The sequence below is a fragment of the Lonchura striata genome, chromosome 6, assembly GCF_046129695.1.
Source record: "Lonchura striata isolate bLonStr1 chromosome 6, bLonStr1.mat, whole genome shotgun sequence".
In the NCBI taxonomy this organism is placed as follows: Eukaryota; Metazoa; Chordata; class Aves; order Passeriformes; family Estrildidae; genus Lonchura; species Lonchura striata.
Window position 1 is genome coordinate 44,068,877 of NC_134608.1, and position 14,568 is coordinate 44,083,444.

Here is a 14,568-nt window from a genome sequence, read left to right on the forward strand (position 1 = left end):
CAAGCACTGAAGAACACAATAGCAAACAAAAAGGCTTACAACTGCAGTTCCTGCTGTTGGGATCCAAGGTGTAATGAGCAGCACAGCCACACCTAAATCCATTTGGGATGGCAAGGCACAGGTGACCACAATGGCCATTATTCTGCACACAATCATTCAAGCCATCCTGACGAGAAGAATGGAAGACCAATATGTCCATCACAAAATCCAGATGGCCCTGAATAAGTGTCCTGTTCTTCCCACTCGTCTTGTCTGCTCTTTCTATGCTGTGAAGATTCCAGTCTGTCCAGTAAATGTAGTCACTATACTGGGTTAATCCAAATGGATGAGGTAGATCATCTGCTATGATTTCTCGTTCTTGTCCTGCAAAAACAAGGATAATCAGCTAAAAGACAATTCCCATGGCATAAAATGAAGAGTGTGACTGGCATGCAGAAAAATCTTGTACTTCTTTTTAAAATAAAACCTCACTTTCCAAATCAGCATCATGGGATTATTTATTAAGTAGTACCTGCTCAAAAGGTAACATAAGCAATTGCATTCAAAAGCCCTACCTTGATACCCTCTTGCCTACAGAGTAATTTGAAATGCTGCCAGTGTATTGTAATCTAAAAAAATACTACTTCATATGTCTCATGCTTATCAACCCAAATAGACACTGAAAAACATATCCAAGAATACTATCAGCTTTGGTAATCACATAGGCCAATAAAAAAGCTCATTAATATGCATGAAAACAACAACAAATTTGGGATTCAAAGAGAAACTGCTAGGAGAAATTATGGTGTCTCACTCAAGAAACAAATCTTTTGCAGTGCAATCTAACATACAGCTATTCCAGGAGTTTAGGAAACCATTTGTTTGGCAGGAATCTCTATACCCCACATTCAGTGGTTCCGTTAGCAACATTTACAACAGATTTAACACCTTCTAGAGCATGGTCTCTGACAAAGATGCATTACTGAAGTACATAAAGTCTTACTGAAAACCACCCTCCTGAACATTTTAAAGCATAAACCTCTATGAATCCCTGTCATCAAATGAATATGTAGCCTTTAGCAGCACCACTCCTCCTGTCTCAAACATCCAAATGCTAGACTCTACAGAACACCTCACTTTTCTTCTTCTTTCCTACTTTCCATTTCACCGAGACTTGAGAAAGAATGAAATACCCATAAATCAGAACATGAGGCCATTTCCTTATAAGCCACCAGGTCTAAATACAGAGGCAACCTCCCCATGTAACTTTTAGGCATCTAAACTCTCCAAGTTAGGGGTATAGATATCCTGCATGTTCTCAGTTACTTCTTAGAGCAACTCTGATCCATAGTGAAGAATTCAGGAGAAAGACTCTTTTGAAGGAAGCAGATAAGCTGTATAACTGAAGAAAAGCTCCCAACAGTGTGATTTTTTCCCCCTGCTGTTTATAATGTCCAAGATTAATCTGGAGCAGCATTCAGAGTGCTTTCCTCACCCCTTAACTATTGTGCCCACTTGTTACAAGTCTACCTGAGTCTTTATAATCTGCTAACTACAAAGACATTGTACAACATGAAAGTGAATGGACACAAGTCTATGGCACCTGCCGGGATGCATCCCAGGGTCCTGAGGCAACTGGCTGATGAGGCTGGCAAGCCACTGTCCATCGTATTTGAAAAGCCATGTAGTTGACAGTGACTGGAAAAAAGGGAAACATCACTCCTATTTTTAAAAGGACGGCCCAGAGAACCCAGTGAGCCTCCCTTCTGTGGCTGGGAAGATCACAGAACAGATCCTCCTAGAAGTAATTCTAAGGCACATGCAAGATGAAGGGGTGATCTGACATATCAGAGCAGCCAGCACAGCTTCACCAAGGACAAATTGAGCCTGACCACCTTGGTGGCCTTCTACAATGGAGTGACTTCTGAATTCTGAAGATATGCATACAGAATGACACCTAAAAAAAACCAAACAACTCTCTAAAAGTATCTTCTAATGGATTAAAAAAACAAACAAACAAAAATCTAGTTGCAGTGAAATAATGTATATTGTCAATCAGACCACACCCCTTGTATGTATAAATGCAATTCTAATGGAAAACATGAGAATGTGTGAAGTTGTATCTGAAACACACTGCAGAAGTAGCTGCACAGCCTTTCAGCCTCCACAAAATGCAAGAAGTATTTTGGTTTAGAACTAATACAACTGGTCTGAAGTCAGAAATAATACTCAATAGAATATTAGTGTTCAGGCTAAAATGTCAGGGATGATTTACAATGAACCACTATGTTATCCTCACTTTAAGAACTCAGAGGCCATCTCTGCTTTGGTACAACACTGTTTCACACCAATAGAGAGAAATGACATCTCACCACCATTATAAATCATCATATGGTTATTAATTCATGAAGGTTTTAAAAATTTTCTCAAACACTTAACTCTCTTCCTTTTATAAGAAAATATACACACAGATTAACTATCAGTTATATTGCTCAAATTTCATATTACTCAATTACTTTACTATGGCCAGTGGATATTTCTGTTCTGCCTGGTGTAAATAACATTAGATTACCCAGCATATTTGATGACTCAATCATGCTTGTGTCTAAGTCAGTCCAGTAGAGCCTTTGGTCCACATAATCAATAGTGAGGTCATTGGCACGCCCCACTTTGTCCACCAGAGTGATGCTGTTTGTCCCATCCATGTAGGCTCGAACGATCCTGGGTTTGCCTCCCCACTCAGTCCAGTACATGTATCTGCAATGAGAAGTGCAACAAAAACAGGGCATCAGCCAGGTATAGCTGCATGCTTTGCCTTTCTAAATTTCTTTGCACCACTTGAAAAAAAAAATAACCCACATGCTTATGTGCAGCATCACAATACTCGTCTTTTTACATAAAGGCAGAATAGTATTTTTGACAATTATAAATTTTTCATTGTAGCCCATATGATTGTGGAAGGTTTAGTGCCTTTTCAAAGACTCTGAAGAAATGGTGCCAAACAACTCCTTACGTATAAGAACACCCACACAAAGCTTTGAAAAACAACAGGGTTCCTTACCCTTTGGTGGGATCAAGAGCCAAAGACCTTGGGTTGTCCAAGTCCTTCCACACAAGGACCTGTCTATACTGCCCATCCAGACGGGCGACTTCGATGCGATTGGTTCCAGTATCTGCCCAGTAGAGGTTCTTTCCCATCCAGTCCACAGCCATTCCCTCAGGATAATCTAGCCCAAACTCAATCACATGCTCAACAGAGCTCCCATTCATGAAAGCTCGGCTTATGGTCTGGAAAACAATGGTGTAAAATTATTACAGTGCTTATGGACACCCCAGTGAAATAAAAAGAAGTAATTATCATGAAGTTTAGTGTACAAAAAGAAATTAGAACAAAAAACCCGCAGCCATTGTTACTTTTTAAACAACTAATTTCTGTTGTCAAAAAATACAGAAATTCTCAGGAGAAAAACACGTGAATTTTCAGAAAGCTAGTGGTTTCTGATGTCCAGACCAAGACATCTGAAGAGGACATGATTTTCAGAAAGCAGCATGTAACTGCAGATTCTTTCTTGATCCCTCTCCCTGTCTTCTATTTGTACACAAGAAGCTGGTTTTAAAAAATTATTTAATTCCCTGTAATGTTTTAAGTCTCAGAAGCACATCTCAGTGGCATCTAAATTAAATTGTTTCTCATAATCAGTCACCTGGAGCACGTCTACATCAGAGAACATCTACTGATCCCATCTACATTTTAGTTATGCACGCTCATCAAAATAAGTCACAGAGCAAGGACTGCACTCATATAAATAAGTCACTCCTAAAAGCACTGGAACAACCCCCAAGTAAATAGTAACTTCCAGGACCAAGTACCCATCCTTGCTTATCAGCACTGAGCAATCAGTCTACATGCCTGCCAATGTTTCAGCTATTGATTTCTTAATAATTTGATACATGGATGTGTAAGGGTCAGAGAAATTTCACACTTTTAAAGGTAAGCCTTGAAATCATGTCAAGTAGTGGCTGAAAATGTGTCCTCTAATAACCAGAGGCAGAGATCAGGGAAGTGGTGGGCGCTGAAGGAAAGGATGCCCACCACTCAGTGGTAACTCACAGATCATTGTGAGCTCTGAAGTTATAATACCTGCCCTGATCACCTAAATGTGGGGGACAAGAGGAATGACAACCCAAAGATACTGGAAGATACCTGGTATGTATATGAAAATACAGTATGCTGGAAAATTCAGGAGGCAACAAATAAGTAAAATGTTTTCCACTCCTGCATAGAGTGAGACTGCGATCTACTCACTGATGCAGCAGAAGTGATCTGCTTTCCAGCACAAATGGTTAAGGTGTCCATAACTCCTGCTCTCCATGTGCCTGTGTGAGATTTATTTAGTAACTGTGCCTACTGCACTAATTTATTACACTGGCACTCCTCCTGAAGGAACAGTGTCCACACCACAAGCAGCACTGGTAACTCTGAAGCACAGCCCTCATTAGTCCTCACAGAGACTATGGAAATTGCCTGAGCCCTGCAGGCTCCAGAAGTGAGCTTTGCCGTGTTATGGCTTGGGCACACTGGCAAGGAAACTCTGATTGCTCTTGGAAAACATATTAACAATTTAAATAGAATAATTTAGTTCCAGTGAAGCAAATATCTTATTTCTACCATATCCTTAGTTCATTTCAAAAGGCCAAGTAATGCTGATGAAGAGAACAACCCTCACTTTAGCACGCACCTGGATGTGTACCAAACATCACAGGAAATGTGTTCTGGGAGACACATTGAGATAGAACTGGGAGCAGGTGGGCCCTTCACATGGTGTGGAGGAGACTGGACAAGTTCTCTGGCTTTTTGTGTGCCAAGCTGAAGCCACAGCAAACAATCCAAAGTTCACTTGTCAAATGTTAATACTGAGTACAATTGTCTTCCAAGTCAAAACTGGAAGAGGATAGAAAACTCAGGGGGCTGCTGAGCTCAATGTTTAAATTGCTCTACTCTGACATAAAATTAGCTTTTCTACAGCAGATACACACATGGATGCAACACATCCAGCATCCAAGATTTATGCATTCGGTACAAGCAGACACCACTCTGGATTTTTATTTGAAGCAGGAAGATGCCTGTCACCCTACTGTGCATTCAGCAATGCAACTGTCTTCATCTCCAAGGGTCTCCTTGGATGCAATTCAATGACAACACTGGCAACTGCAGGACAGATCATGTAACAGAGACCTTTGTTAGATCAAAGTAACTGCTCTGTGGCTTTATATTCAAGGAATTCACACATCAGTAATACCTTCAAACTAACATCAGTCCAATAGATTCTGTTATCAGAGACATCAAAATCCAGAGCAGATGCTTCCTTGACTCCAGTAAGAGGAATAGCAACATCATTATTATTGGTTTCAAGGGAAATCCTATGAATTGCTGCTCTGCTTGTGAAAACTAAGAAGGCTTCAGGAATGATGCAAGTCTTCATGTCACTCAACAGCTCAAGGCCGATGGGACAGGCACACCTGGCCTCCTGGGGTGTAAAGAAACACAGATGGCTGCAGCCTCCGTTGTTCTCTGCGCATGAATTAGTTCCTTTAAAAAATAAATAAACAAAACAACAAACCAGAACAGATATTAGTGCATTGAATTAGTTCCTTAAAAAACCCCCAAAAAACCAACAACTAAGCCAGAACACATATTAGTGCATTGTGAAGGTAAAAGGGAAAGGGGAGCACAGAAAGTTGAGCAAAAAACCAGTATAATTTTCCAACATAAGTTAACAGTATGGGTTGTCAGCAGGGAATTCTAAGTGGATTCTTCCTGTCTACCCAGGATTACAAAGATGGACCTATCCCTCCTATTGTACAAACACCATCTACAAACAGATCTTTCTTGTCTCCCCAAGGATTAAATTCCTTCACTGAAGACAGATAATTAATTAGCTAGTTTTCACCAAGTACTCCATCTTTGTATCTCTTTGAAACCACCAGCTTTTACAAATGTTCAGTGATACAAAAGGGTGAGAAAATTGGTGGATAATCACAGTTCTTTCCCACCTGTTTAATTTAAAGCTGAGAAGAGTCATTAGCAGAAGCAGTTCCAACAAGATCCCCACAACCTCACACTTATTTTTTTATGTAATGGGGATGGAATGTGTAGGGGAAAGTAAGGGCCAACACATAAATAAATGCCTCTCTCCATCTGCTGGAACCAAGGATTTAAGTATTTTAAGAATATTACCACACACACAAAAGAAATTCTCAAAGATCAGTCTCAACCAGGGTTCTTTTCATTTTCCCTACTTTAGGGTATATGTATTTCACATCGATGCCATTACTCCATTGTGACTCTTCTCACTAATTTTAATAGCTGACTAATGAATCTGTTTAGTGCTGTGCCCAAATTCCAGTGTTCCAGGTAGCTGGAAAATCTGTGGTGCACTGAAGCTAGGAGGTCCTGTGACACTTGCTGCACAGTGCCAGCAGAGGACCTAAAAACTGGCTGCACCTTTCAGAAATGTAATGGTAGGACACGGAGACCCAGCTGCTGACACTTTGCTAAGGACAAGTTTTAGTTGTTAAGTTTAGGTACAACTAAGATGTTAAGAGTTAATATATAAGTGCTAAATGCTTTGGGGCAGCGTTGTAATGGTGACTGACTGTGCCTATACCACCCAGCAGTGAAAAGCATTCTGCTGACAACATGGGACTTTGCTCTGGAAGGGAAGAGCAGCAGGAAATAGAGCATTTCTGTGAGAATAATGATTCCTGTAGCATAGAGCAATAAAATCCTCATAAAATTTCAAAGAGTGCAGTGAAAGCTGTGGAAGATTTATGTCACTAAAAACTGGGAGCAACTTCTTTTGCAACACTATATTTTCCCAGCTTTAGAAACAATAGGTGCCATTTTCCTTTCAAACCCACCAGATCACAGTTATTCTCATTGCAAGTGACCAACAGCAGCTTAATGCATGGAATGCCCTATGAAGACTCCTACAGACCCATGCTATGTTGCCCATCTTACCAAAAGCTTTGGTGACACTCGTTGCCTTAAGGCCCATTAAATCCGGCAGCTGATCGATAATGATGTCTCTGCTGGCCTTTATCTTGTGAACTCTCTCAATGCTTCGTCTCTGCCAGTCAGTCCAGTAGATGTAGTCCCCCAGCAGTGTAAACCCAAATATATGTGGAAGCTTATCTTCTAAGAGGGTTTTCCTCATTGTTCCATCAACGTTTATGACCTGTGGGATGCCCAAAAAATAAAAAAAAAAGAAAAAAAAATCTTCTCTAATGTGGGTACAATTAAAATGGCAATATCAGTTGTGTTTTGAACAGCTACTGCTATGCAAATACCTCTTGATATTCCCAGCATGTCTTTCCCATGATCTGTGACTGAGATTTTAAATAGCTTCCTCTTTGCTATTATTTGGAAACATTTTATTTTGACACATATTAAATCTGTACCTTGTAGGTGATTATGTCCCCTTCACCGTGCAGCGCTTCTATTTTCTTGTGATTTAAGAATCTAACTTTCAAATTTCTAAGTGTTTGAGCAATAATTATTTTTATCACAAATATGTGTAACTCTATTGTAGTGTAAAATTAAACCATGAAATGCCTAAATGCTGGCAGTGAAAATCACTTTTACCACAATTTTAATAGAGTTATAAGGCTCTCTTGATATACAATAAACAGCAGAAGCACCTAAAATTAATTTTTTTAACACAACCAATGACAATTACCACATCTTTCTAATACATTAATGCACAAAGAGTAGATACCCAAATAAATTTTAAATGACATCTCCACTTTAAAACCTTACAGTTTGTGAAAACAGTATGCATTTTGATTTGATTTGCCATAAATAAAAGTAATTTCGCCAAGCTGAGCCTGTTTAGCCTATGCTAAGTGGTGTCTCCCTGTCCTTATCTTGATCCACAAGCCTTTCATTGCATTTTCTCTCCCCTGTCCTGCTGGGCAGTGGAGTGACAGAGCTGCTGGGGTGGGCACCTGGCACCCAGCCAAGGCCAACCCACACTGGATTTTCCAACTAGCACCAGCCAAACAGCAGAGGTGAGCAGTCAGCTACTGCTACAACTATGGCATGCACAAAAATCATCCCTATAACAGCAGTGAATTTCAACAGAGGTCACAATAATCGACACCTCTGGATGCCTTCCAGACAAAATGCCGCCTGCTGGAGACAGTTAAAAATAACACTGGCATTCCTGCAAACTAAGTTTCAAGGGAGCTTTGTATCTGCCCATCAACTTACGATTCTTCTACTGCTTGATAGAGTAACAGAGACTGAAGATTAGTATATTTTTATTCTGTTAAGGTAAATAGAGTACATTAAAAAGAAAAAAAAAAAAAAGGCTGTATCGGTGGTTAAAAGCCAAATGGTTCTGCAATTATGTCATTACATCATGTCCAGGCAAACCCCAAATGCTCACTTATATAGAACACTATCAGTCCCACAGGCAATACTGCAGGTTCAAAAGTTCCTCACACATACTCAGGTGCTGGAGCCAAGCTGGTACCACACTAAGTAAACAGGACACCACTTCCCTTACAACAGTGCATCAGCAGGATGAGGATGAAGCTTCCACATTTCCATCAACTTCTACAGAAATGGACAGCAGAAATATAATTCAAATAGCAGAGCTGCTGACTAAAATGTACAAGTGAAGATTGAATCCAAGGATGCAGACACATTTATTGAAACCCATGCACATCTGTGGATGCTGCAGACAACACCAAGCTGTTGAACTTCAGGAATCTCATGTGGTTCGACAAGGCCAGGTGCAAGATGCTGCACCTGGTTCGGGGCAAGCCCTGGTATTGATACAGGCTGGAGTGTGATGGGACTGAAAGCAGCCCTGTTGTGTGCTGGTGTCAGCCATGTGTGCTCATGGCCTGGAAAGTCACTCATATCCTGGGCTGGATCCAAAGCAGCGTGGCCAGCAGCAGGGAGGTGATTCTCCCCCTCTACTCTGCTCTGGGAGGCCCCACCTGGAGTGCAGCATCCAGCTCTGGGGTCCCAGTACAAGACAGGCTGAGAGCCAGTTGAGAGGAGAGCCACAAAAATCATCAGGAGGCTGCAAGACTTCTGCTGTCTGAAGAAAGGCTGAGAGTGTTGGTGTTGCTCAGCCTTGGGATGAGAAGAGTGACCTTACTGCAAGCACTCCCAAATTATACACTGTTCAACATAGTGGGAAAGGAGGTCCAAAATGTGGAATCAGACATCAATAAAACATTTAATAGCTTGCATTTTGGCTAAGAAAATAATGGAATAAATGTTTGCTGTCTCCCTCTCCCAAACGTTCCTCCTCAGTACTACAGGCAGAACACCTACAAATCCAAGCAGGCTTCCCTTAGATGCAGAAAGGGCAACTCTGACTTGGAAGATTTTTCTGTGCTGAGAGCAATTGAGTCCTCCAAGTAGTAGCTGGTCCAGGAAACAAGCAGGAAATGCTAACTCCCTCCCTGACATGATCCTACTTACATAGGAGCTAGGGCAAATCTTGAACAAGGAGGTGTCACATGCAGGTCAATACAGGTACATGTACACAGTCCTTACCTCAAATTTTGCTGCCACCCACCTTCCCAGAGATACAGCTGCATTCTAGCATATCAAATGAAATCACAAGGATTCAAAATAAAAATCTACAAACAGGCTGCACAATATGACCAAAATCACAACTCCTGTTGTTAAATCAGCACTTCCCATTTCTTCAAAGGGTCTGGAATAATCCCGTAAGACTTTTACCCTCTCCTTTCCAAATTCAAACATCTTCTCAGCTCAACAGACCACTAGAAGTCTGTGGAAATAGCACACCATGTAAATATTTACCATGTTGTTCTTCTGCTGGTGATATTGGGACTGCAAGAACCTTTATAATGTACATGTACAATATGGAAGAAAGACAAGAAAAGATAATAAAATACCATATTAACTCATCTTTTAATATCTGACAACTAGAATCTGCTGCCTGCAGACAAAAGGGAAGACTTTAAAGCACAATCCTTATAATTTAGCACAAATTGACTAGAATAGGCTTTATTCTACTCAGGGTTTTCTTTCCTTCTCTGTAAGTGATAAATGGATCTCAAAGGATAAATGAAACACTAAATGTGTTGTGCTTTACACATGAAACACTGAAAGCTCCCCTTGAACAGCGTCACACACTGAAAGCCCCTGATTAGTCTCAAGACTTCAATGACAAATGTCCTAATGAGGCCTTGCCAAGCTCAGCTAAAATCTGTTGTGGGCAAAGTGAAATCAACATCAAACGCCTTAATGAACTGAATTACACAAAAAACACAAGAAGGTGGTAAGGTGTGATTTTTTTTTTTAGATGCTGCTGCAATGTATGCAAAATGATTTCACAAATATTTCTAAATATAACACTCAAAAGCTCTTGGCTCTTTGAAGAAGATTAAAGTAAAACAATGCAATTAAATTCTACACATCAGCATGATTCATGTAGTCAAACTGTATTTCAGGTGCATCTATGAAAAAAACAGCTATTCAGCATAGATACAGCACACCTTTTGACAGAACAACAAAGAGACCTCTAAGACCTTACCCCTCTATTTCAGTCACTAAGATAAAACAAAATTTATTTGATTGCTAAAGACAAAGATGCAGTCAAATGGAAATCAATTTTTGGGCTGAGCTAAATCACTACGTGAGCAAACACAGCAGGTTGGCAACAGCAAAATGACATGACTGGCATATTCAGGAGACTCATGGGATGTGCTTTAGCTCTGTGAGTCTTGCAGATCTTGTAGAAAGCTGCACTTTTGCTGTGAGGGTGCCTGGGAACTGGAACAGGTTGCTCAAGGAGGTTGTGGAATCTCCCCTGTTGGAGCTATTCCAAAGTGATCTGGTCATGGCCCAGAGCACCCACCTCCAGGAGAACCTGCCTGAGCAGGGCTTGGACCAGCTGAGCTCCAGAGGTCCCTTCCACCCTCAACCCTTCTCTGAGTGGCTTTTAAGGATTTTCACCAGCAGCCTCTGGAATGGCACCTCAAGTGAACATACCCAGCCTTCTCCAGCTCAAGAAAGAACTTGTGAGACAGATTGGATAGGCAGCATGGAAAAGAAAACAGGAAAGTCAGCAGGGAAAGAAAAAGACAAAGAAAAATGGAACTACATAGAAAAACTCCTATGGGTAAAGAAGCCTGCCCCAAAAAGAGAAGAGTGAAGCAGCTGTGAGCAGTCTATACCACAGTCTATATTCAGCTGAGTGTAAGCCATTCATTAATATTTCCAACAGCTGAAACACAGCCACCTTTCATCAATGCTCTGGGATAAAAGCAAACACCTTCTTTTTTTTTTTTTTTTTTTTTAAATGTCTGAAGGGGCTTAATGTCAGGCATGTATTGGCAGATACTGGCAAGCAGAAAAGGGAATAACATTCAACCAAACAGTACCAGAACCCCTATAACAAAAAAGAAGAGATACATCGACAACAGAAATATCTGGTCATTTCCACAAAGATGGGCTGCTTGAGTGTCTTAGCAAGCTGTTGCCTCAAACACTCTAGAATTTGTAAAGCAGTTCCTCATCGTTGTCCATAGTTCTGTCCCCTTTGACAACACTTTGGCTACCTGGTAAAAGCTGCCTCATAAACAACATTCATCAGGTTTCTATTGCTACTACATTTCATGGATTACTCCTACATGTACTATTCTGGCTCTTCTTTCAGATGAGTTTTGATGATGGCATACACCTGTATCATTATTTTCTGAATTCTTACATTAGTTGCAGCTCCAAACTATCATCACCCACCTACATTCAGAGCAAGCTCTAAACCCAGAGAACACAGAGAATGAATCCCTACAATACTGTGAGTGCAACACCCCAGCTGAACTGTGAATAACCATTTGTTGTTTGCAAATACACGTAGTGACCCATCACCACCCTTTTCTATCATATTTTTTTCCTTTCTTTAAGAGACATTTTTCACTTCTCACTGAAGAACATGTCATTTAACCTTGCTGAAGGCAAAGCATCTGAACACACTTCTCTATGGCTACACAGATGGGCCATATTTTTACTCATAATACAAAATCCACTTTGAGATGCTCAGCAAAAAAAATTCCAAAGAGGCTCACTGACTGACTGACTGTCAATAGTCTTTTTTTTTTTAACAATCTTCCTTCAGAAGTACCTTTGCAGTCTCCTGGAGTAAAGCACAGCAGTGGTGGCAAACCATCCCTGATGCTTGGTTCTCACTTGAAGCTGTGGTGGTGGCCTGCCACGGCTGTCAGGGCAGATGTGCCAGTCCTTAGACAGGCAAAGCAAAGAAGGTGGTGTGAAATACCAAATAACAGCCATTGGTAAAAGAGCCCACACTCAAACAATTTTCTGACAGTCTTACAAAAGTCTCTACAATCCAGCAATGTCGGCTTCTTGACAGAATATTCTAAAGGCAATGACTCCAGCATATTTTCTTTATCACTTTGTTCTGAGTCATGCAAAATAAAATCTACACCTATAAATGAATGTAAGATAGTTAAGTAGTGACTTGTTAATAACCCACAAACCAACCCAACTATTTAGAGAGATGACAAATGCAACAGAATATAAATCTACAGAATAAAAAGTGGTACTTTCTAGTGAACTCCCATTTTCTCTGTAAATAATATAAACAAAACATATTCTTATTCTTGTGCTCTTATCACCATATGAAGCAGTTATTTATTTGCAGTGTTGATCTGTTCATTTTTTCCCATATTAAATCACCATCACACCTAGTGTTCTCTTAGGAATTCACAACATTTTTTTTAGTTCCACAGAGAGTATTGCACTTTCAGACAGACTTTCCACAATACAAGCACATGAAATAGGCTCTAGCAGACACTGATAGACAGATGAACTTCTTGTTGGAAAGGCTGTGTTAACATGATTGTGATTTTGAACTTTTTTATGTCTTATATGCCTCTTCTAGGAGTAGCTAATGTTGTTAATGAGTTACATCAGCCTGACATTTCCAGAATTTTTTCTGCTTACAGGATATCAGAGGATTAAGGGTGCAGCTGGTCAGTTCTGTAACTTACCTCTCATAGGCAGGAACATGATCACATACTTAAAAAGTACTTAAAAGGAGAAAAAGTTAAACAAAAAAATAATTTATGGCAACTGGTGGCTAGCCCCTAAAACATGCAGAAACTACCAAATTGGTATTCCAGTTTTATTTTTAGGTAGAAGCTGCTTATTTAATGCACCTGGGGGAAATTTTACCTTCTGTAAATACTTTTTCATTCTCAAATTCTGACCACTGTTAGTTTAAAGGGGTATGCAACAACTCTGAAATTTAGCTAACACCCATTATGGAAACAATATGCCTTTCCAACTTCTAGACAACTAGTCTAGGAAAGGTGAAGAAGAATCTAAACTTTTCACAGGAATATTTTTAAAACTCATGTATCTTAATTTTTCTCTCCTGATTTCCCATTTCTTCCAAGGGACTGCAATAATCCAGTAACATCAACTTTCCAAATTCAAACACTTTCTCAACTCAACAGACCACTAGAAGTCTGTGGAAATAGCACATCATGTAAATATTTACCATGCTGTTTTCTGCAGGTGATACTAGGACTGCAAGAACTTCTATAATGTACACTTACAACATGGAGGAAAGACATGAAAAGAAACATAATGAGCTTGATATGAAAAAAAAATTGTGGTAAAGTTTTGAGTCCAAAAAACCAATCAGCAATTTCAACAGCCAACTGGAATTTCTTAAAAAGTCAAAAGGATGCCAAAACCAGCAGATACAATAGACCTTGACATATAAAGTGGCACCAATACTGGTCAATTTTTCCAAAGAAAAATCCTGTCTCATGTCCAATGTTACCATGCTTAAAATTAGCTTGCAACGAAATATAAAGTAAGATAAATCTAGTCTGCACTACTGCTATTTTAGTCCTTTTTGTTTCCTTACCCTAAAATACGTGGATTTTAGTGGTTTTTTCAAATATAATCTTTTATGTCACAGCCAATGAGAGGTTCCTGAACAACTGAATGAGAAACACTGGTCAAGTCATGCCTCCCTCCCGAGGCCTTACAATGCAAGGTCTCCTGCAGTCAGCCTCTGTCCACAGCAAACTGAGATTCAGCTGCTGGTCCTTTGTCCAGCACAGTGGGACCTCTTGCTCAGAACTCAACTTCTTAGCATTGCCCTGGAGAATCATAACATATTCTTTTTCTCAGCCTCACCACAGTGCAATTATCTGAAGTCACCTGTATCTCTTCACACCCTCTTCACACCGTGCTAGGCACATACAGTGCTTCAAAGAGCACAGTAATGACCCCTTATGCTCTAAGTCACCTCAAGTGTCATGCACAGAAATTCCACTGGAAGCCAAAGGTAGACCCTAGATTAACTGGCATGTCCATTTATGGCACCACACTGGAAGAATGGGTGCTTTTATCCTCATTTAGCAACCTATCAGCAGAAAACCAGGATTCAGTTTTAAAGTGGTGGGGATGGGAAATCTACATTTTAAAAATAATTAATTAATGGCAGAGTTTCCCTCCCTGAAGGGCAGCACAGCTGAAAACCTGCTACTACAGGAGAC

The 14,568-nt window shown here is 40.2% G+C and overlaps 1 protein-coding gene across 1 annotated transcript in view; it reads right to left on the reverse strand.

Moving 5' to 3' along the window:
- The window catches only part of LRP5 (LDL receptor related protein 5), a 132,430-nt gene that overhangs the window by 26,235 nt on the left and 91,627 nt on the right, over positions 1 to 14,568 (reverse strand). Inside the window, exons 8-12 of the mRNA XM_021555189.2 lie at positions 7,001 to 7,217; positions 5,280 to 5,569; positions 3,041 to 3,267; positions 2,552 to 2,736; positions 40 to 363 (exon numbers count right to left, since the gene is read on the reverse strand). Coding sequence (XP_021410864.1) covers positions 40 to 363; positions 2,552 to 2,736; positions 3,041 to 3,267; positions 5,280 to 5,569; positions 7,001 to 7,217 — 1,243 coding nt within the window. The remainder of the gene's footprint in view (positions 1 to 39; positions 364 to 2,551; positions 2,737 to 3,040; positions 3,268 to 5,279; positions 5,570 to 7,000; positions 7,218 to 14,568) is intronic.